This window comes from Anguilla rostrata, chromosome 13 (assembly GCF_018555375.3).
Source record: "Anguilla rostrata isolate EN2019 chromosome 13, ASM1855537v3, whole genome shotgun sequence".
NCBI lineage: Eukaryota > Metazoa > Chordata > Actinopteri > Anguilliformes > Anguillidae > Anguilla > Anguilla rostrata.
The window spans coordinates 12,937,003-12,962,222 of NC_057945.1; the positions used below are offsets into that span (position 1 = coordinate 12,937,003).

Consider the following 25,220-nt stretch of genomic DNA (forward strand, 5'->3'; position numbering starts at 1 on the left):
TGCCATTTTTAATTATTTAATTTTTCAACACCTCAGCTCATACTGATGTAGACTGATTCAGACCAAACAGACAGGTTTGGAGAAGGTTGACAGCAAATGTTAGTCACAAATCACTATTACATTACATCTTCATAATCAGTGTAATGTCAAAACATTTCTTTTTAATGTTTAGGTTGCCTGGCAAGAGTCCCCTCACACTCAATTTCCCCTCAATTTTTAAATAGTATAGTGCGAGAATTCGAACCTCTACCGTGCTGTAAATGTTCATACTGGACTTGGTTTCCAGTTTTGTTGCAGTAAGTTTTCCAATAGTCAGGGTTGTGGTTGAAGACAGAACATTCATAGCTTCACCTGTAACATGGCAACAACAGTACTGGAACTGCCTATAGCAAGGGGGTCTGCAGGAACTGACCATTCGCTGTGTATTGCATTGAGCATAACCAGTACGAAGGGGAAGCTCCACGCTTGTACAGTATCCCTGTGGTAAATAGCTGCGATACTGGTGCTGCCTTTAAGGATGGTAGCTGACAGATTCACTTGGGCGGTTTTTCAGAAGAGTTTCTACTTCTTCCCTTCATCAGCTCTTCAAGGAGGTACATTCTGGAGTGGGGTCAGGAGATTCCCGCTCAGAGCCTGACAGTGGCTTTGGTCCCTATGTACCAGGACACTATGCACCAGGACTTTTACACAGAAGACAAAAAAAGGAAACTCATTTCTTTCCGAGAGGACAAACACTTATTTCGTCAGGCTTTTTTTTTTTTTTTCTTTTTTTTTTTTCTTCGGGAGACAAGCAACCAAAGGTGGGGGATGTCCACGAAGGAGAACCAACTTCTTTGTATTTTGCTAACAGAAAATCAAAGAAACAAAACATTGAAAACAGGATAACAAATAGAGAAAGGGGGAAATAACGAAAGCGTTACTTTTGTGCACGCAGTATAGCGAGTTTTTTTTATTTTATTTTATTTTTTTAACATTCTGGAGTTGCAGAACGAGACAAGGAAAGAAAGTTACAACACGACGTGTCTTTTTTTAAGGTTTCTTTTTGTAAAATATTCAGACTTTTATTTTTTAGTTTGTGTCTGTTTTTTGACATTTTATTAGCTGCAGTAGGACAATTTTTGTACAGATTCTAAAACTCGAACAATGCATTTTTGTCCAGTTTTGCAATGTAGGTTTGATATCATTATTGTACTTCTAAAAATGAAACATTTAAACACAAACCGCTTAAAGCTACTACTTCCAGTCCGTTCCAAATTGAAAAACATAGCTGAACAGCTTCCATTAAGTTGAGAGGCAGAGCATCTGGAGAGCAGAAATAATTGAAAATGCATGGAGTTACGCTAGATGGTTAGGATTATTTAAAATAGTCTTTTAAATCACCGACCATGTAACGGATTCCCTCATATACAATACCAAGAGTATTTTTATTAAGAGCAAAAGACAATCATGACTATTTTTCTATTTATATTTTGGTCATAGTTCTATTTTTTTAGAGTGTAAAAGGAGAAACACAAACGTATCATGTATAGTTTATTTAATTAGCCTATTTAACAAAGTATGTAAATACTTAACATAGACAGAGGTTAGACAGCTTTCTATCTGGATAAGGGTCGATGCTTATTTGAGATTTTAGATGTTCTATTCACAAACAGGTATCCAGTTATCATGAAAATAGGTAAATTCTACTCTAACTCTGAAGCCAACATGTGAGGAGATTTTCATTGGGTTATTTCTATAAATAAGAATCTGTTTCAATTTTTTGAGTACCTTCTTGTCATAAAACTAAAGTCCATAATGTAGAAGATTTGTTGTTCCCTTTAGGGAAAAACATCTTAAATATTTTGTTCTAATGTATTTTGAAGTTTAAAGAAATCAGAAATCATGCCCCCCATAAAATTACTAATGTTTTTATTTTATTTATAAGAAAACACTTCCTATGAATCCTATGAATTTCATGCTATAGCAAGAAAGAAAATAATGAGATATCTGCAGTAGCAAACAGGAAGGACTGATGCTCATGCAACATAAATCATTCAGATTATAATGACATTAAACTGTGTCAATTCAGTCATAACTGTTACCAAATTATGTTGTCCATCAGAAATGTGAGGACTATGTGGCATGAGCAGAATTAAATATTATCCAAAAGTTATATAATTTCCCTCTATCAAAGCCCCTATATATGATGTAGTTATATATTAGTAGCCTAAGCAATACTCATCTCTTAGACAGCCTGTGGCAGTGCAATCAATACTCTCATATTTGTGTGTTGTAAGACGCATCGACAAGCTACCCTTTGAGAAAGGGATACCGGCTGTCAACACAATATGAGAGTTTATCACGTGCAGAAGTTAAACAATTTAAAAGCATATAATGCTGTATAGAGCCTAACAATCTGACCATACTCAGAAAATGAACTTTCCGGAATACCCTCAAGAACGGCATTTAAATCACTTATTCGAATTTAAAACAGGAAGTCATTGCTCATTATTGCGATCATTTAATTGTTGCCGTAAAGTCATATATATATTTGTTTTGTATAAACACACTGTGCATTTTTTGTGGAGTGTTCTGTGGTGTTGAATCGTTCTCCAACACACTTGTGTTAACTAAGCATACGAATATCTCTGCTCTTATAACAGTGAACGGTGCTACCGTAGCTCCGCACTGACAGCCTCCCCAGAATACACGCCGGCCTGCTCTGCGGGCAGGTGCCAGTATTGCAGAGCACCGCGCCGAAGAAGTGGTTTTAAGCGGTTTCGTTCTCGTAGTTGCTGAGAAGACTGTTGGGCAATCTCGCTTTTTTTTTGCGTGGACGTACAGGTCCAGTAAATAGTAAGTAATAGTAAGTAAACGTGTACAAAAACACTACAGAGTTGCATAAGAAACGATTTTTAAAACATGTCAAATTACGGGAATTTTTTTTTTTTAATTGAGCGCCATGTTTTGTGTCCGATAATGTTTTGTTGTAGATGGCGGGAGTAGCTGTGGGTGGTTTTAGATTTTTGCTTTCACGATGCTGCTGTTACTTTGTTTTACTCCTTTCTTTCAGGTTTTAAAAAGTTGTTTCTCTTGTGGGGCTTTTAATTCACTTGAAAACTTTTTTTAGATTTATTGTCATTTTTGTTGAAAAAAATGTTTTTTTTAAAAAGAAATTTCTTTAGATAATGTAGATCTTTAATAGGGAAATAACTTTTTTAGGAGTGTAGCTTTTAGCTTTTTTTAAAAGATTCATAGGATTTTGAAATTATGCTTTAGTCTGTTTGTACACGGTTTGTACACGGTCCATGCAAACCACAAATTTATTTAAACTTTTCTTTCCCATGTTTCTGATACTGTGCATCTTTTTCGTTTAAGTGTTCTTTCTCTTTCTCTCATATCCAAAAAGGGCTTTGCTGCATTCTTGGGGGGATAATTTGCAATGAAAACTTATCTTTCTTGTCAGCTTTGGGCCAAAAGTAAAACAGCAGTCAATCATATTAAAGTTACCATAGAATATTTCAGATTCTAAACTGGCATGGCGCTGCTTTATGGAAAATGTTAGTCGCCTGTCTTACAAATTTAAGATTACAATCTCCAAGCAGATGTTACAATTACAAAAAACTGAGGGAGAAGCATTTGGTTTATAATTACAAGTCAGTCACCATTACCTTACAAATGCTTGATCCATCCAACCAGACGTTTTCCATGCCTTTTCTTTCATCAAACTTCTCAACATTTTTAAAGGTATGCTATGCAGGATTTTTAGCCTTGCTGTGGTCCTGTGCTTGCAATCACTGAAGTCTCCTCCTCTGCCCTCAACCCCGCCCACACACCGCCATTGAGGGCACTATGGTTGGGGACACCCTTGAGCTCAGCAAGCATAGCTAGCTGGATAGCTAGAGGAAACGTTACTTACAAGGACTCCCACCCCACAGGTTCTGCAGCCACACCCACCCCTCCCCACACAGAAAAGAGTGTCACGCCCAGACACGCCAACTCATCTAAATGCAGGGGACATTCAATGTGTGCATAGACAGGTTGCCCGTGCATCATAGATATGGCTGTGCATGGTTATTTTATTATATATTCAAGGTCAAAATCCTGCATAGTATGCCTTTAGGACAAAAGCATAGGTAACAGTATAACACTGCAGAGTATTGAGTGCTTTCGGTACGACCCAAGACTCAGCATTTTGCCGTCCTTAAAATAGCCTAATCTAAAAAACAACTTTCAGGATACCAAAAAATATGAGATTTAATGATACTCCAATGGTGACATTTACCATATATTCTTTGTGTTGTCCGAAAGTGATATTTTCCAAAAGAAAATATAGGCTATGTATACAACATGCATTGAAGGCATACTTGTGAACAGTTGTACTCAACTGAAAAATATGAATGAAAGCATACAAATCGAACATGCCTCTAAGGCTGGATAAGTTCATTATCTAACTATAGGAACAGTTTTTAGCCATAAACAACCCCACAGGACACAGTTTCATGTTAAAAAGAATATGTATCCACCCAAACATTTTGCATACAGTACATGAAACATACCTATTACACATAGGTCCCACATAATCTGATGAAAAATGAGCATGTCCACAATCAATTCTAGTCAACATACAGACATACAGATTTTTTTTGTTTGTCATCAATACTTATCAGAGATGGATCTGTCCTCTACCTGAGAATGCCTGGATGCATTTTCTCCCAGGTGCATTACTGTAGGTATAAATGCAGTTAGTTAGTCATACACCCAGTCAAAGAACAAGACCGCACTCAAGAGCCATTGATAACTTCTAAGTTCTGAAATACGGCAACATTTTCCTTTGACCGAATCGCACGTTCTTGATATTCTTGTAGCCTTCCTGTGCATAAAATGTCATTGATATTGATTCACTTTTTGAAGCAGTCAGATTTCTGGTGCCTAAAAGCTTTCTGGATGGTTAAACATCCTGGACACGTGGCAGAGCTTTAAAAATGCCTTGAAACCCATCTGGCTGATGTATTCTTGTGAAACAGAATGTGCAGCAGCATACTGTATGCACAATAAATACAGCAGGGTGGTTATGAGAAATCAGTCTGTGTCATGACGGAACCACTGCGAAATGCACTAAACTTGGAAAGTCAGTTTTTTCCTCTTAGTAAATAAATAGACCTCTTGATTTTATTAAATTTCTCTTTTCTTTTGTAATTCAACTTCAAATACAGTGTCTGTGCAGAAAGGGCTATTCAATTAGAAATGCATTTTTCTAAAAAAAAAAGTAATGCAAGTTTTGTTTCCCTAAAGTAAGATGTTTTTGTAGAGAAATGTCAGGGATAGTATATATATATATCCCTGAATTAATGAATGTACATTATAGCTTGGTAAACTGAGATAAGGTTTCTTTTTGAACCTTTAGGGTTGGTTTCAAAATCATTGCTACTCTGGGGGAACCTTTAAGATTCATTAACCGTTTTGTGGGGTTCAATTAGGAGCTGCTTTAAAAGGTTAACAATTGAAAGGAAATGTAAAACTAAATCCAAACATACACAATTCAGACGTAATCCCAGGCATTAAATGCCTGTGGGATTGTACAATTTGAACACTGGGAGTAAAATGTATCATCATTAAAAGGGCACCCAAAGTTGTTCTGTCCAAATTAAGTTAAATATTTCCCCTACATATGATTGTTTGCAATCTTTACTCTATGGACTATATGGCTAACGATTGTTAAAAAAAACATGCTGCCCTGGTCAATTATGTCTATGTTTTTATATAATTCAAAATAACTCTGGAGAGAAGATATACTTCTCTCTCACTGTTTTTACTGCTTGTGCTCACTCTTTTTCTCTTTCTCTGTCTCTCTCGCTCTCTCTCTCTCTCTCAAAAGTGTTGTTTATGTACCTTACCAAAGACAACAAAGCCATCCATGTAACATTAAGCAAGCTGTCTGTCTGTCCAAGTACATCTTTAGGGGATAAAAAAGCTGAAATCTCATATGGTGAACATTTTTGCCCTTTTTTTTTTTTTTTTACATTTTCTGTTTGGTCGGCAATATCTTCCATAGGGAATTTGTGGCTGCTGTTTCCCACAAGCCCTTGCAAATTCCAAAACCCTTTTAGAAGAAAATCCTCAACAGGGCTTTTACGGGGCATGTAAGAGATAAATGAAACAGATAACATATGGCTAGATGCAATTTGTCACAACTCATCTGAAGTAGAATCATGATATTGCCAAGTAAGCTGGGAAATTTATATGTGAGGATGGAGGCAGTTATGAGATTTCAGGCTTTTCCTGTAACTCTTTCTGTGTACATAGTGAGACTCTCAGCTTTTCTTTTTTTATTGAAACATTGTTAGGACCATCCTTCCATTTTATGCCTTTTTTTTCCTTGTTTTACTGTTGATTGTTTGTTCTGTGATTTTTTTAAATGTTCAGATACAACTATTGCCGTCACAGGTTTATCACAGGTTTATGCACCTCATGAAGGAGCGAAAAGCGAAACTGATAAATTGTGTCTCAGCCACTATGTATGGAAACATAACATGGCTTTGAAACTATGAAATGACCAAGTCGTTACGTCGCAGTGTTTCCCTTGAAAGCGTGTCTTGTCAAATGCCGATCTAAATTTGGGTCAAAGTCTGGGGGAAATTGGCTCGAACTTCAAGGCGGGTTGATTTACGCAGAGTTGCATGTAGCTAGTCCAGATCTGTCTCTAAAAATTGTGAAAACTGTAGGAACTGTAAAGCAGCTACCCAAAGCAAAGGCATATTTATTTGTCAGTCATGCTGCCATCATTGTAGGAGAATCATTTTACCTCAATCTTGAACCTCGTAGTAGTCCATAAATGGGTTTGCAGATGAGCCGAGTCAGCCAAAAAATAACTAGGTCGAAGGCTGTAATGTGAGATAGCCAGAGTTGGCATAGAAGTTCAGCTAGCTAGTCAAACTATCTCGGTAGATCCCACTTTGAATAGGCTCTTGCAAAAAGTCATGGTTTTTAAATGTCAAATTCACAAGCGTGGCTAGCCTCATGTAGCTTAAATGGTTTATTTCATAGTTTCAAAAGGTTTTGCTGCTAACAGGAGATGTGAAAGCAGTTTGTGAGTGGTGAGCCATGCTGGTTGTTCAAAACTGCAGACGTCAATCCATTTTACGAAACCTGGAGGATTCATTGCTTGCCGATGCACTGCAAGGCACTACCATTTAGCCATGTACTTACACATTCAATGGCGACAAAGGGCTCAGCTATTTTACCTTACCTGTTTTATGATTTTTAAGTCCAGTGAGCTTGTCCCTCTTCAAAACTGGGAACAGATCATATTTTTTATGCAAAAAACTTGTTTTAGTTAAGAATAACCGCATGTTTGACCCCATATGGCCTCCCTTTACACAACTATAAATAATCATTGTAAGGGTTGTATACACAGGAAATGAGCATTTCTTTCCTTAAAACATATTGGTTAAACAGTATTTTCTTCCCATATTTTAAATGCCCTTTTAATAAAGCAAACTGACAGTATGTTGATTTATTTCATATACTTGGGTAAATGGAAATAAACTTTTAAAAACTTTAATATTTAACCAGGAAAGTCCATTTTTCGAGGTAGACCTGGCCAAGATGGCACACATTACGAAGTTACAAGAGTTGGTAAAAAGCATATTAAAATATTGGGAATATAGGGAAATAAAGCCGACATACAATACAATAATTGATCTAGCTCAGGAGAAGCCAGTACATTCTTCAGTTACACAGTCATTGATCATGACTTTGAATTTACCTATTAAACTGGCTTGTTGCCTGTCCATTCGGTAGCTTGGTGTATTTTCAATGCTTTGCATATTTTTATTTAAAATTCACCATACATGATGTCTTAAATAATTAATGAAATATTAAAAGCTGAGTTTTTAAGTTAAATAATTTCAGGTATCTTTTAACTGTTAACAACACAATCAGGCCCTGGCAGGAAATATGTCTTGATACAAATACGCAATATAAATGAGAAATTACAGTGGTACTAGCACATACCTGTGTGCTAGAAGTGGGATACTGCTAGTAGACTAAAGCAAGCCTTACTGACCCTAACCTTGTGTAAATTTTTACGCATGCATCCAAATATGAAATCTTTAATAATATCCAAGCAAAAACAAACTGTGTTGCCCAGGAAACATACACATGCAGAGATGCTGACATTGTATGTGATTGAAGTGCCACTCTTTTAAAATAAAAACAGGTTTTTTCTCTCTTAAATGACAAATTATATTTTTGTCAAGGTCACAGGGCCTGTACGCAAGTATGGGTTGAGATCAGAATCATGCCCTTTGTAGCCTACTGCTAGTCCTAAATGTACGTCAGTTGCCCATTGGCAAATTATCCAGGTTCCAGTCATCTTTTTTGATTACAAATATGCAACTGGCTCCTCACTCACAAAACATTGGCTTTTAAACATTTTCCTCAATCATACAATAACTCATCTGTATAATATATGAACAGAGAAATGTTTTGGTATTTAGCTAGCTAGCTTGCTAGCTATTTTTGTCTTCCTGTGCCATAGAGTTGCTGGTTTCTTTGTTACTCTTGTTTTTTTTATTCATGGAAGAAAAAAAATCACAGCCTTTTGAATTGTTTTTGTTTCTTCTTTGGATTTACTCTTTGAATTTGACATGTCCAGTTTTCTTTTTTAATTAAAAAAGTTCTTGTTTTTCCATCTGTGTGCCTGTGTGTTATTGAATCATATTAGGTTCTGGTGATTGCTAGTACTTTTGAATGCCAATCAGTGCAGTTGTTATGAACAACTATTATGTTAATACTTTTTACCCAAAACGTATCCCCTCTGCCATATGAAAAAAAAATCTGTGTCACTTGCAAAAAATTATTTTTTAGCATTGTTCAATTTAGAAATTAGCTGGGGATTTACACTATGTGGCGGTACCCATATTTATGTAAAATGATGGGGACATTAAATTAGCAGGTAAAAGATGATTGGTTGCCTCAAGCAGTCAAGTTATTTTTGTACGTAGAAAAACTGTTGTTCAGATTCCTGTTTCAAGATGGAAATTACTAAAATCTAAGCTACGCTTAAAACCTCTTATCAAACAAATTCACAAATGATAAAACGTTATATATTTACTCTGTTATAATTCATAATAAATGTTATAATATATAATAAATAGTGTGTTAAATAGTTAAACAAGCACGAAACCGTGCAGACCCACGGCGCACCTATACAAAGTGTCATGAGTAAAACTTGGCTAACTACATAGCTAGCTAGCTATGGTATGTCCTCACCTCTGTAACAGTATTTGTTGTCCTCCGTGGGTCCATAAATCTGTATCGGTGGTACGCGCTAAGTGGGTTAACTAAAGTAGGCGAAACGCTAACATGTTAGGGTTTGTTAAAGTAACGTTAGGCGATAAAGCTGTGCTTAAAAATCTCGTGCTGTTCGAAGTGATTTCGGACGATGCACCTGCGCATGCGTCCTACTAAACGAAGCACCACCTGCCATGCCATGCATTTCTATGATGCCATGCATAGCCCACGACGGCAGTTCCTGGGCGCCGTGGGGAAAAGACTGTTATGGTCATATTGGTGCTTAAGTGATAAGCTTATGTTAAATAAAATTTTAAAAATAAATAAAAAATTAAAACTGTTATGGCCACATTTTAGGCTAAGTGATAGGCTTATGTTCAATGATAAAAAGACATTTGGAAAAATGATTGGAAATAAAACAATTTATTGATTTCTAATGCCCCCTTTGTTATTTCTATTCAATGCTTACTCATGTGCCACAATAATGTAATGTTTTTGAGTTGAAATATCTATATTCGGGGGCTTTTCCAAGCAAATATTGATATATGCAATTAATTGCGATTCATTTGATTAATTAATCAGCATATCATGTAATTAATTAGATTTAAAAATTTTAATCGATTGACAGCCCTAGTTTATACTGGTGGTGAGCATGACACTGTTGGATTTTCCATAAATGAAAAGCTTGCTGTAAACAAAGTCAGTATTGAATAATTTATTTTCAACTTACAGAAAATACAATCTTCCTTCATTTCCCCCCAATTAATACGAAAGTAAATAAATACACAATAAAATATACAGGATGTGTGTTTCAGTTCATACAATGACTTGGACACATACAGTATATCTGGAGCACTGGGAGAAAGTATAATATCTTCAGTATCTCACAAAAATAGCACAGTCCCTCTCTCTTAGTACTGTGGTTATCTGATACAAATGTAGCTTTTCTAAATGAAAATTTCAAACAGATTTTGTATGAAGAAAAAACCTTGAAATGTTTCTTAAGTAATTTAATTTGCATCTCATCTGACATTTACATTTCATGGCAGTTATGGAATTATTGTTCCAAAGGCCACAAACAACACAGTTAGCAAATAGCTAATACAGAGTAACTTGCCCCTGAACTTAGAATGACTGTGAACCTGCATAGACATCACTTATAGCGATAAAGGTATCAGATTTTCCATTAACCTCCCCTGTAAAAGCCAAGCACACCATTGCCCTGAACGTAAAGCAATGTCAGTACAAAGCTTTCATTTCAAAGCGTAACTGGCCGAGGTGTTATTCTATGTAGTTTACCGATACAATGGTTTTGGCATCAAACACAAACTTCTATGGTCTTCTATGACCTTTTTTTCAAATAAACTGACAAAAACATAAACTGCAATGCGTATCATGCCACACCTTGTAGTCTGAACTCTTTTGATGCCCACTTAGAAAAACAATGCTTTTAAAAGAGATATTAACATATTGGATTATTCAGACATAGATGGTCTTGCCCATTTAATTCAAGCAGCACCACAATGGTCTTGATGTAAGTGTAATCTATGGTAGGTTTGAACAAGACCTCACGTGACATGAAAAACTACCTTGATGAGAAAAGAGTTTGCATGCACACAGAAACAGCATTCATTGACCATGCAATGAAGACTGAGCTAACTTGACTGGTGTCAAGGTTGAACGTTTAAATTTGTTTCAGCAACTCTAACAAACACAGAGCAAAATTAAGAGCATGCTGTTGTTACCAGTGCAAAACCAATACTCGCTACGGTGATTTAGCTTCTATAATACTATTAGCTGTAATGTTATAGTTTCTTTCCTGGGATTTTTCCAACTGAAATACATTTATTTTCCTTTTTTTCCTTTTTGCAGATGGACTCTGCTTAGCAGAGAAAATGTATGACCTAATTAAAGATAAATAATAACAGACCAGATGCACAGAATGCACAAAAAGTATTTGAAAATTGAAATGAGAAGTAAAAATGTTCAAAATGTGCTTGATCTATTTTTGGATTCACACTCAATAGTTGTCATGAGATATACTGAGAAGCACTTAATGCCCTCACACTGAAAGAAATACATACTTCCCTGGCAGCAATCAGGAAATGTATAGCTTATTATTTTGGAAGGGTTTAGCTCATGTTATATTGCTCAGCATTGGTTGGCTCAATTGTTTCTTGAAATAACACACTGAAGATTCCTTTCCAGTGAAGAAAAAAGGGGAGGGAGTGGTACTTCATTTGCAGAAATGATCAAATTCCCCAAAATAGGTACTATAAAGCTGCCATTTCCGTTAAGACTTCCTTCATTACTTTTCTTCTGCTGAAACCACGTCCTTGGATAAAAAAACAGTGTTTGACCAAATAGTATCATATTATATGAGCTTTTGTAGGTCTGGTCTAAGTTTTGTGAAATCTACAGTAAAATATTTATGCTTAAGGAGAAATAAAGACCTGGCAAGCTAGGCATAGCTATGTTTCCTGTATATTTGACAGTATCATGCACTTGGTTTTAAGGTATTGAATAAAAATTAATCTTAATACTAAAACAAACATGCTTTGGCTAAGACACCATACAATATTTTGGGAAAAAAGAAACAGAAAAGACAACCAAAACATGAAAATTCAATACTCAAACTACAGAGTGCAATTAGCAGGGTTGGCTGAGTTTTTAGGAAAGTAAAATTCAAGTGTTGACAAAATAGAGAACACAGGAACAAACACAAAGGAGTGAAAGCATTCCTGTACCGGTGACAGACAAGAAAAGACACAATGGACAGGAGAAGAGGTGAGCCACCCACTTGTATCAACAACTACAAACCCTACAGTACTATTATCCATCCATCCATCCATCCATTATCTACACCCGCTTATCCTAGGCAGGGTCGCGGGGCAGGTGCTGGAGCCTATCTCAGCATGCATTGGAGAGGCGGGAATACACCCTGGACAGGCCGCAGCAGCAGTACTATTATATTGCATGTAATCATTACTTAAATTTTTTTTTTCCCTTTTCCTCTCAATTTGGAATGGCCAATCATCATCGGCACTGCAACCTCTGCGACTGATTTGCGATTGCGCAGACAAGCACGTACCCTCCTCTCTAGCGTGCGATGTCAGCCGCCTCTTTGTATCACGCTGTAGCCTGCAAGCTGTCTCGCACAGACACGAGTCAGAGGAAGACACTTCCCCTGCGGGTCAACAGGCGGACCGCCGTTGCCCAATTTACCAGTGGGGGTCGCTAGCGTGCAGTGAAACAATGTCACCCAGAGCCGTCTGGCAGAGCGTTCAGCATGAGCCTCGCATCGACCAACGGGGCTGCCGGCCGTGATCGGCACTGGCATGGCCCAGATTCCAGACCCAGGGACATTGGGATATCCCTTAGAAAAGTTTTAAATCAGTCATCAAAAAATATATCTTGTGATATTTTGATTTAGGGTAAGTTAATATTTATTTCAATTCTTTTTTTTTTGCTAAAAAAAAAGACTTTGGTTATGTTTTAACCCAGCACTAAGACAACTTATTCTACTTATTAGTTGAATCAGGTGTTGTAGTGTTCGGCACTTTTCAGATACGACTTCCGCCGTCCTGGTCTGCGCCATCTCGAATCGGCAGTGGGGTTTGTGCATGAATACAGTTACAGTTGCAGATATTTGGACATTCCAAATTAGGGTGGGACTTGGACATGTTCAGCCCTGTGTTGGGTGCCAAATTTGTAAAATTATTCAGTCACTGGATCAGATTTGTAGTGTTGATTAGCCGGCGGTCAGTGGTTTGTCTCAATTCTAACCTGACTTCTCCGTGACAAATTTGAGAAGATTAGAAAATAAATGTACCATTTCTAATTTTGGAATAGAACTGGGGAACTGAACGGGTAAAAAGGGGAAGAAGTTAATGAATAGATTTTGTTGTGTTACAACATACAACTACCACAGAACAAGCATAGCAGAGGATTGGAAGTTCAGTACAGTGTCAGAGCTCCTTTTATAGAGAGCTTTAGGAATGAACATCTGCATGCTGGTGTTCATATGGCTGCAAGTGCTCAATGGAATTTTCTACCATTTGGTTCTTGTTGGCGCTGTAATAACATCATAGAGATCTAGCCATCATTCTCTTCCAATTAGAAGACATGCTCTTTCAGATTTGACCATGAATTATGTTCGTAGCTCATAATATTTCGGCTCATTTTTGGCTCAAAACCCTACCGGTCGAGGGGTAGTGAAAAACAAACGCTGAAAACAGGCAGCTTTGCATGTGATTGGTGGGACAGTGGCATTAAGCAGGAGAGTGGACCAATTAGAAAAAAAGGTTCAGGTCTTGAATTAACTAGAGCGCAATCAACTACTTGATAGAGTTTTACACGGTCTAAAAGACAAAATGACTGACATCACAAATGTGTATTAGGACCGGGATCAGTTTCTACAGTGAAGCCAGTTAGCATACAACCCAATCATGCAAGGGGGGTGTGAGGCGTCACTCAGTTGGGCGAGAAGGTGAGAGACCTGGAGAAGACCTGGACCTGGGGGAGTGGGGGGTACGGACGATCACAGTGGAATGCCTTTCGGTCGCGCGACGCCCCGGGCCCATGGGATCACTCCCGGCCCGACCCGAAAAGCTGGAGGAAGAAGGAGAAGATGTAGATGATGTCCAGGTAGATGCTGAGCGTGGCGAAGATGTACTCTTCGGGGCTCAGGGCATATCGCTTGTTCCCCAGCAGAAGCTGGGTATCAAACGCCAGGAACTGTGGGAAATGGGAAAAAAGGAAAGGTAAATGGACTGCATTTATATAGCGCTTTTATCCAAAGCGCTTTACAATTGATGCCTCTCATTCACCAGAGCAGTTGGGGGTTAGGTGTCTTGCTCAGGGACACTTCGACACACCCAGGGCGGGGGATCGACCCGGCAACCCTCCGACTGCCAGACAACCGCTCTTACCTCCTGAGCCATGTCGCCGAAAGGGAGTGAGCCTGCCAGGAAAACCTGGATTGTAAACTTACATAACAATGGGACCCATCTCAGGGTCTGACTCTTACCATAGTGAACAGTGTCGCTCCTAGAGCAGCGTAGATGCCATGTAACCAGGGGACCTGCAACACAGGACAGGATTTATCCGAGTCAAGCGATGCTCGGACAAATAAGGGAGTGGTAACAGCCTTGCGGGGTCAAGGGATTAGAACAATCCTTCTCTGTGCCAGAAATAGACCCGACCATTACCTCATCCTCGACTTTATAAATACCCACACTACAAGCAGTCCGAGAGGTGGCATGACCTGTTCTTTTAAAAGCTGATTTATTTTAGTTTGTGTATGTTTACAGGAGACCTGGGGGGTGGGGTTTTGGGATTACTCACGTATCCGCAAGGGACGACAATGGCCAAGACGATCCCACAGATGAACATGACCATGCATAAGGTCATGAGCAGGCCCTGGCAGGAAGTGAAGTCAACCTGGACATAGACAAGAGACAGACACTAAACGGTTGCTCCCTCTTTATATAAAACGGAAAATAACTTCATTTTATATTGGCATGACTGCCAATACAATGCTCATTACATACCACTTATTGTTCCATAAACAGGAAGTGGAAATGTGTAGCCTGCTTCATGAATGAGCTGAAGAGCCCTATGCTACAGCACGTTGTGCCCTTTCTCACCTTGGTCTGGAAACTGAAGACAGTGACAGACAGACAGACCATGGCGGTGATCCCGAGACACAGCACCACGGACTTGGTGTTGTAGAAACTGTACATGAGAAACAAGAGAGTGGTTAACAGGCAGGCGTAATGTTCAAAAATCATCAGCCCAACCTTACGGAATTGACACACACTAAAAAATATTTTACAATAAAACATACTCTATTGACACTTCAGAATATATGGCTAAATACATAAATTATTGCTGCCTTCTGAAAATACAACTTCATATATATATACAAATATACATATAAACAGTACAGTGAAATATATTTATCAGTAAGTTTTTTTAAAAATCCCCAAACCTTCCACGTTTTGCAGTATACAGCATTTCCAGAAGGATACACATCCACACTCATGCAATCACAGTGTTTGCAGATTAGAGCAGGGCTGCCAAACTCACTGCTACAGTTTGGCAGCCTTTGGCAGCTGTGATTAAACTACTAATGCTAGCCAGGTTAAGGGCTGAGTTAGAGGCAGTCATGAGACTCAGGTGGTTAAGTGTCTGGCTGGCAGGGTAAGCATGCAGACAGTGCTGCCTTTCAGGAAATACCTTAGCCTGGATGTATTTCTTGGAATACTTAAATACCCCCACATTATACAACTGTCTGGACTATGTGTGAATAATTTTGCTGAAGTGCTTTGGCTGTTTATTGTAGTGAAGAATGGAGTGCAGAATTGGCTAAATAAATCAATTTCCCCACCCAAAAACCTACATTTAAAAGAAAAAGCTGACATAAGTAAGCCAATATGTGTGAAAATCACCACGAAACCTTGAAATTAACATTGATAATTAAATTGCTCATATCAATAAAGAACAGAAATGCTTTTAAGAGAAATGAAGGGTAGAGGGTGTGGCTGGTGCAGAGCAAGGCTGTGTCAGGCGTGCTGTGATAGGCTGGGACTGGCAGGGTCGCTGAGGTCACGGCGCAGTAGCACATGTCAGCTGGGTTACCTGGACACAAAAGCCATCATGCTGGCCATGCTGACAGTCTGAGGAAGCATGCAAACAAACAAAGCACAGGGGAGAGACACAGACGACGGTGAGAATCAGGGGCGTGCAGAGAATGCGAGAGAGAGAGAGAGAGCGAGAGAGAGAGAGAGAGAGAGAGAGAGAGAGTGGTGACTCTACCTGGCCAGCATCCCTGTCATATAGGTGAGAGACAGAGTCTAGAACACAAGAGGCTGCAGTTAGCATGGCACAGCCGCAAGCTCACAGATTCAAACTGACCGCATGGCGCTTTGCCCTTCGGCTAAACCCAACCGCCGACTCAGGAGGGCGTGGCCTGCCGCACACTCCTGCCGAAACGCCAGCCGCCCCCTCTTTTCACTTGGACACCCACCGCCGTTACTGCAGTCGGACATTTATTTGAGAGGCTCAGGGTCTCAATGACACAGCTACAGCAGCATCCCAGCTGGGAATTTAACGCACCACATCACAGGCTAGCTTCCTGACTCACCATGCCACACTGCCACCTGGTGGCCAATCTCAGAATGCACTGCTGCAGTACAGCAGAAAAATTACACAGATTTTTAGCACCATTGTTTGAAGGTTTAGGTTCAGCACTTAGCATATTGTTTGAACCTGGGCCTGCACAGAGACAGCAGGGTCCAGGAGGAGACGGCCAGGGTATGCAATAAACGCTTCAAGAAATAATTTTTTGTTAAAGTGCGAGTTTCACTGGCAGGAACCATGGCAACCTAAAAAACATGAAAATTCCACTGACATCATTGGCGATGTACATTGTTGCTGACCACCCTTTTTTCTGTTTCTCTTTATTCAGACAGGTAGAAAGCAGATAGGGTATCAGACGGAAAAGGGGTCCCAGGTCAGAAGGTGCCACAGCTGGGGATCAAACCCCCGCCCACGCGGGGGCGAAGGGGGGATTTGCATTTGGCTTGACTGTCTCTTGCCCTACAGACTGTGCTTCATGCCTCCCCCCACTCAATCTCTGTGATTCCTAAACTGTTTTTTGGTGCTTCATTGTTCCTCGTAGAAAGGTTTTAACAATGACTCAAATCATTAGTGAGGTCTAATCCTGTTTCATAATGCCCCGAGTCCTTAAAGTCACAATAGGTCTGCATCTCACTGAGGACCGTGGGGGGGGGGAAAACACAGAAGTATTTGTCTAGACTCTCCCAGCCCCGTGAATTCTGCCCGCACAAAATGACTGTTTCCAATTCTTGGATACTCACAAAGACGGCCAGCAGAATCAAGTTCCAGGGAAACTGCCTCCTGCAATGGAAGTACAGAGGAGTGAGACTGTCATTGTTCTTTTATTTCCCTTTCACTGACTTGATAATGTAGGAATTTTCTTAACAAAAATGATGGTGCTGAAAATAAAGATAACAAACGATAGAGTCAGGAGCTCCTTTATATAATTTAATGATACGACCAGTCGGGAGGAGGTACAAGTACAGTCTTCTTCCAATATATGAGTTTGTATAGTTTTCAGAGACAAAGAACTGTCGTTCCAGGCTATGAGATTAACTTAATCACCATAAGCAAAGATTCCATTTAGCCAATCATCAGTTAGGATCAGGGAGTCCATACCAAGGCTGACCATGCAGGCCTAAAGGTCCTCTAATCCCCTAAAGCACTTGATATATACCACAGCTGGAGTCTATCTCCTCTAGCTTACATTGCAACAGGAACATGGCACGGGGTGAAACAGCATACACGTAGATATACAGCCTTTAAAAGGGCACTTTCAGAAGTACGTGTATCAAGTTACCATAAGATCTATATGATGTTTTACATAATTGCTTATATAATTGCTCATATAACATTTTCTGAAAGTCAACTTTTTAATCATAACCCATCAACAATTAACAATAAGCAAATGTGGTGTTGGAGCCGCAGACGCTAGGCTAATCTGTGATAATCATCTGAACGGCCTTGATGCTTAACATTGAGGAGGCCGGGTGACACTCACCTTGGTCCCGCGCAGCAAGACAGCGTCAGGTAGGTGACGAAAAACACGGCGCTGTCGAAGAGCAAGACAATTAGGATCAATCTCAGTGCTAACTCAGTTTAATCTCAGTTTAATCACAGTGCTAACTCAGTTTAATCTCAGTTTAATCACAGTGCTAACTCAGTTTAATCTCAGTTTAATCTTACCCATCTGTTGGGCCTGGGTGCCAGATACGTTCCCGGAAGCCCTAACTACATAACCGGATTAATTATTGGGCTTAATGAAAGCAGGTGACCGTGTGCTAGAGGAGCATTCAGGCACAGACTCCTCATAATCAATCAAACTGAGTAAATAAGCTTGTAATGGGTGGAAGGAAAACTAGAGATGGCTTCAGCCATCTGGGACCGGGTTTCGTCTATCAGTGTGATACAGTACAGTCACATCTACGGATCAGTGTGATACTATACAGTCATATCTATGGGAGCAGTGAAACGTCCACTCACTAGGAAGCCCAGTACCAGGCAGGGTTAGCCTGGATGTAGAACCTCACTGGGTCACTGGAGGAGAGAGAGAGATAAGAGTGTTACTGTATGTACCGCAGGCATGGGCAGGTTATGTGCGGGAGGGGTGCAGGGAAGAGCTCAAAGCGCTCACCAGAATGTGAAGATCGCCACAATGGCCATCGTGACGAACAGCTGGATCATCAGGATGGCATAAACCTGCAGGGAGGGGCAGGCATGTGAGTGGAGCCCTGAAACAAATGCTGCACACACACACATGCGCATGCACACACTCACTCACTCACATACACACACGCTCACTCACTCACACTCACGCACACACTCACTCACTCACATACACACACGCTCACTCACTCACACGCATGCACACACTCACTCACTCACATACACACACGCTCACTCACTCACACTCACGCACACACTCACTCACTCACACACTCACTCACACACACACACATGCATGCACGCACATACGCATGCACACACTCACTCACTCACATACACACACGCTCACTCACTCACACTCACGCACACACTCACTCACTCACACACTCACACACACACACACACATAGACCATGTGCACGCACATACGCATGCACACATTCACTCACTCACATACACACACGCTCACTCACTCACACGCATGCACACACTCACTCACTCACATACACACACGCTCACTCACTCACACTCACTCACACACTCACTCTCACACACACACACACATACACTCACTCACTCACACACTCACTCTCACACACACACACACACACACACACACATAGACCGCGTGCACGCATGTACACATACACTCACTCACTCACTCACACACACACACACACACACATGCGCGCACAAGAACACACGTATGCATACACTCACTCTCACACACACACACACACACACACACAGACCGCGTGCACGCATGTACGCATACACTCACTCACTCACATACACACACGCTCACTCACTCACACTCACGCATACACTCACTCACTCACACACTCACTCTCACACACACACACACACACATAGACCGCGTGCACGCATACACTCACTCACTCACACACTCACTCACACACACACACACAGACCGCGTGCACGCACATACGCATGCACACACTCACTCACTCACATACACACACGCTCACTCACTCACACTCACGCATACACTCACTCACTCACACACTCACTCTCACACACACACACACACACACACACATAGACCGCGTGCACGCATGTACACATACACTCACTCACTCACTCACTCACACACACACACACACACACACACATGTGCGCACAAGAACACACGTATGCATACACTCACTCTCACACACACACACACACACATAGACCGCGTGCACGCATGTACGCATACACTCACTCACTCACTCACTCACACACACACACACACACACATACGCGCGCATAAGAACACACATATGCATACACTCACTCACACACACTCACATGCAAACGCACACATATGCAGCTTTACCTTGCGGATGAAGATCCTTCTGATGTTCTTGTCATCCCAGCTGAATTCTGTCAGCATCTCCCCGTCAAGGTAACTCCCACTGTAAGTGGGGCTTGATCCTAGAGAGAGAGAGAAAGAGATAAATAAATAGCAGTGATAGGCAAGGCCCCACATCGGTATATCTATCCTGTAGATCAGAGGTGCCCACACTTTTTTGACTTGCAATCTACTTTTCCAATGGCCAGCACAACATGATCTACCGACCACTATACTGGCGATACTGGTTCATATAGGGTTGACTGTGCCATATAAAATGCATTGGCAAAGTTACTATCATGTAAAAATATATAAGCCAAATTGTGCAGAAACCTGTATTGGCAAAAATGTGTCATTTTGGAAAGTGGAAGAGGCACCTGATTGAATAAGTGAACTGGTGGAGCGGGTCCACGTTAAGGGGTGTGCGTGCACCAGTCTAGTTACCTGCTGTCGCCTCTTGGTAGCTGGGCGGAGCAGCTGGCACAGCACCTCCCTCTTGCTGCCCATTGGCTGTCTTGTTTGTCACGGAGAGCTGAAAACAGATTAAACAATCAGAGCTTCTCTCACCTAGATAATGACATCAAATTATAAAGACTGCACTGTTCTCTGTGCCAATAGGGCATGTCTACTAGGAGGCACTTTACTGATAATGCATTTGCATGTATTAAACTCCACAGTTTAATACATGCATAACAAGTGCATAATTAGTGTTCCCACGATGTAAAGATACAATGATTTCCCAATATTATCCGAATGCTCTAAAGTACTTTCTATACTGTGATACCAGTTTGAAATGTCAGTTCTGTTTGTCTCCACCTAGTGGTGGTGCAATAAAAGACAGGAAGTGCTAATTAAGTTCTTATAACCCCAGTAGGCATCAAAATTAGACACTGGTGTCTAATTATAATAATTTTGAACAGAGTGATGAGTAAAAGGGGATAACCTTCTGAAATAATCCTAAAGGACAGTATCACTTCAAAAAGGAATGAAAAAAGAAAGTGCTCTTACCCTCTCTTTGAGTTCACTTGTTTGTAAGATAATTATTCATTAATAGTCTTTGAGTCTGCCAAGCAGCAAATATTCACAGAAGAATAGGTTATGGTGGAAACGCTGATGGTGAGCTGAATAGAGGTGAGCTTGTTTTTAAATGCTACCATGTCGAACAGAGCTTTCAACCACACCGTTTCTTCTGTGGACCACGCCAGAGAATTCTGGAGCATCTCACCAACATTCACACATAATCGTAATCCTACATTATAAAAGACTGTATTATACTTACTGTATTATACTTAAACTCACACTTGGTAAACTGTTACATAATACTGTATTAAACTCGCTTGACACAGACTGTGTTAAGCCACATTTATACTCAGTCCTGTCCAAGGGAGAAGGCCCGGTGTGCCCCCTTGATTGGATAAAAACATTCATATTTGCATTTTTTTTTTTACGTTGCTGTGATTAATAGTTTCATTCATTTTGGTAAAAATAAATTCTGTACGATAACTTACGATCATTTTCTGTAAAACAGTTTTTCTAGGCTGGTGTGCCCTTTTTTCACCTGCCCCATCCATGAATACTGTTTAATGCTTTTTTAAAACTCCGACTTTGTTCAGACTGGAGTAGAATGCATTAAAATCGTACATAGTCCAGACTGTATTTTATTACACTGCACAGATATTACACATAGACACAAGTGTACAGTAATGTGAAAAAGTATTTGCCCCCTTTCTGATTTCCTCCATTATTGTATTTTTGTAATTATTTCATTTATTTAATGAAAGAATTATCATACATCCATATCACCTATGCAAAAAAGTAATTGCCTCCTTAGTAACTCAATCAACCAATGAACCAAAGCTTACTGATAATTAGATTCCGCTAATTGAACACAGCCAGGCTTCATTGCAGCCAGCCCTGTTGAATCTAAACCTCACTCATACTGAACCTTACCATCAGAGTGAAGTAGTCACCACAAAGTTTCTAAAAGCACACAATGTCTCAATCAAAAAAATTCCAGAAGAGGTGAGAAAAAAAGTTGTTTAAATATATCAGTCTGGAAGGGGTTCACAAAGCCATTTCTAAGGTTCTGGGTCTCCACTGAACCACACTGAGTGCCATTTTCCTAAATAGAGAACATTTCCAAAAATTTCTCCAAGGGTGTAATGACAACTCATCCAGGAAGACACAAAAGATCCCAGAAGAACATCCAAAGAACCGCAGGCCTCTCTAGCCTCAGCTAAGGTCAGTGTTCATGACTCCACAATAAGAAAGTGACTGGGCAAAAACGGGATTCACGGGAGAGTAGCAAGGTGGAAACCACTGCTAACCAAGAGAAACATCAGTGCTCGTCTCACATTTGCAAAAAAGCACCTGGATAATCCCCAAGGCTTTTGGGATAATGTCTTATGGACAGATGAGTCATAAGTGGGACATTTTGGATGGCATGGGTCCCATTATGTCTGGCGTAAAGCAAATGCAGCATTTCACAGAACATCATGCCAACAGTCAAACGTGGTGGTGGCAGTGTGATGGTGTGAGGATGTTTTGCTGCTTTGGGATCTGGACAATTGGCCACTATTGAAGGAACCATGAGTTCTGCCCTGAAACAGAAAATTCTTAAGGAGAATGTCTGAGCATCTGTCTGTGAGCTGAAGAGTGGTTGGGTTATGCAGCAAGACAATGATCCAAAACACAAAAGAAAGCCCACATCTGAATGGCTGAAAAGAAATGAAATGAAAGTATTGGAGTGGCCCAGTCAATGTCCTGACTGGAAGCCAATAGAGACGCAGTGCCAGGACCTGAAAGAAGCAGTTCATACTCAAAAACCTACCAACTTGTCTGAATTAAATCAGTTCTGGAAAGAAGAGAGGGCTGAAATTCCTCCATAGCGGTTTGAAATACTGATATCAAATTATAAAAAGCATTTGGTTGCAGTTATTGTCGCTAAAGGTTAAATTAAATAAAGTAGATAATATTTTGCCTTATTTTTAAATAAAAAGATAGACCTGGCACGGGATACATAATTATGATTACATCAAGGGTTCCATCATTTTTGGAAGTAATCCATCAGCATATCACACTAGGGTTTTTCAATATATAAAAAACACATTTTTGTTCTTATTTTTCTAGACTCGGAGATCATGAATTTTCCTATGAATACGATAGTCTTGTCAGATGAAAACCTCCTTCAAATGTCTTGCCACTACCTCCAGCCTCAAGTAAGACAGCCAAACTGGAACGAATGTCCACACAAGTATGCTGTGTAAATACAAAGTAAAAGAGGAATACATACCCAAAGAAAAATACTTTTAAGCCTTATAGGCTTACTTATTGTTACTCAACAAAATATGTATTTGGAATTTCTCGAGTTTTGGAACTTAAAATCAGTTTCTTCTTTTATTATTTTTATCGCTGACTTTTTCATATGAACAGTTTGAAAGTCACAGAATTCAGCAACAGAAGCCTAAATTAGTGCGACCTTCAGGCTGGGCTATTCAAATGAGTGATAGCCTATATTGACAAAATATGTATGGATGGTGGAACAAGACACTGCGCCAGACCGCAACATCGCTCCCCAATTACCTGCAATACCAACACTAGTTCTGAAAAAATAGTGCGACCTTCAGGCTGGGCTATTCAAATGAGTGATAGCCTATATTGACAAAATATGTATGGATGGTGGAACAAGACACTGCGCCAGACCGCAACATCGCTCCCCAATTACCTGCAATACCAACACTAGTTCTGAAAAAATATACTAACAGAATAAAACACATTCTAATGCACACGAGACGTGCCTGTAGGCCTATATCAGGTAATTTAGGCTGTGTTATCTTGATCAGGCCATCACAAATGAAAACCGTGCTGTTTTAAATGAATCAAAGGCCATAAAAGCTGTGGCGCATTTTTCAACTGCCGCTTGTTCAGCGGAATCGCACACGCATTTCTGTTCCTCTAGGCACAGAAAATGGAGAAAGATAGTCAGACTGTCACGCAGCAGATTATCGAAGTTACAGAGTGAGTAGCCTATACTAATTTAAAAAAATACCATCCCCCTTTACAATAAATAATCCAAAATAATCCATAATCACGATGGTTATCGCAACGCGCATATTAATAATCTGGTTGTAACCTTAGAATCACTTTGGAACATTATGCAGAATAAAAATGTTTTATAACTTACCTTCCCTTGGGTCATGACTGTCTCTTAAATTCCTGACGACGTCCGAATGGTTTAATTTCTATTCTCGAAAAATATGCTTCTCTGCTTTGTTTTTTTCTTGCCCCTTATTTATTCTTGCCACTTAATTGTTACGTATTTTAAGAAAACGCACCTATAGCCATTATGGTGCCATTTGTTGTTCGACGGAGATGCGAAAAATTGTATGACAGGTGCTGAGGCTAAACTGACGCTTTATAGGCTACCGCAGCACTAGGCTAATCCTGGATCACAATGGAAACTCCCCCACCCTCATTCTAGAAAGTACATTCTAGCAACATCCAGGTGAGTCTGCAACACTGAGAGCATCTTGGGTTATACCATTCTAGCCAAAAAAAGGGGTGGAGTTTTGTGCACGTGATTGAGATCAGTGACGCAACCGTTTATCTTGCTGCAGCGAGGGATTATTGGCCAGCAACACGAAGAAAGTCAATGGATTTGGGGAGCGGAGAAGCGCGGTGCTGATGTCACATACACATATTGTATAACAGGCTTGATCACATAACTAATAGCTGTATTAACAAAATTCATCCAATGACCAACAGTGTTTAACACCCTTATTCAAAACATACACAGTAAAAAGGAACACATTCATTACAAGCGTTTGGCACAATATAAAATTGTTCATATTTGTATTATTACTATTCAAACTGAAAACAGGAAACAGCATTTATTTATTTACCTACTTCACATGAAATAATGACGTTAGTACTCCATGCTAAATCAGGCTGTTTCAGGTTGGTGATAGTGTTGTTAATGCACTGGCCTGTCTTTTGAATGATTACAGTCAACAGTCTGAGTCACCCTGATTGTCCTTTTAGGATGTGTTCCATAGCAATTCATGTTTTTAATCTTAAAGGAACAAAGTGGATTTTGGCTTATGCACAAAATCTCAGATTTTTAAAAAAGCTTTCTGGGTTGGCTGTGCTCGTTCAATCATCATTCTTTTTGGATATATGACACCATGTAAAGCAGACCTTTACTCTTTTTTCAAATTTTCCACAAGCTCATTGACTTTAACAGCACGTTATTAACAAATAAATCAATGTCACAATGTGGTTTAGTCATTTTGGATGGACTATTT

At 39.9% G+C, this 25,220-nt stretch overlaps 2 protein-coding genes across 4 annotated transcripts in view; one reads left to right on the plus strand and one right to left on the minus strand.

Moving 5' to 3' along the window:
- The window catches only part of LOC135238390 (RNA-binding motif, single-stranded-interacting protein 2-like), a 57,058-nt gene extending 48,386 nt beyond the window's left edge, over positions 1-8,672 (plus strand). The window contains exon 14 of one of the 2 annotated variants that reach the window (XM_064306229.1): positions 554-8,672. The gene's annotated coding sequence lies outside the window, so the exon portion shown is untranslated. The remainder of the gene's footprint in view (positions 1-553) is intronic. The other variant, XM_064306228.1, reaches the window with a different exon arrangement.
- A 1,304-nt stretch (positions 8,673-9,976) lies between these two features.
- faim2b (Fas apoptotic inhibitory molecule 2b) lies at positions 9,977-24,397 on the minus strand. Of its 2 annotated transcripts, none has more exons than XM_064306231.1 (12): positions 24,101-24,397; positions 20,362-20,449; positions 19,903-20,000; positions 18,533-18,597; positions 18,382-18,435; positions 17,900-17,950; positions 17,160-17,199; positions 15,919-15,956; positions 14,925-15,012; positions 14,623-14,718; positions 14,306-14,359; positions 9,977-14,013 (listed from the first exon to the last, which is right to left on the minus strand). In XM_064306231.1, the coding sequence occupies exons 1-12, from the start codon at positions 24,113-24,115 to the stop codon at positions 13,864-13,866; spliced, it is 837 nt and encodes a 278-aa protein (XP_064162301.1). In that variant the 5' UTR covers positions 24,116-24,397; the 3' UTR covers positions 9,977-13,863. The 2 variants fall into 2 exon arrangements, with proteins under 2 accessions (XP_064162301.1, XP_064162300.1); XM_064306230.1 differs by lacking the exon at positions 15,919-15,956 and adding an exon at positions 16,096-16,133 and having other exon boundaries at positions 24,101-24,396.
- Between the last annotated feature and the right edge of the window lie 823 nt (positions 24,398-25,220).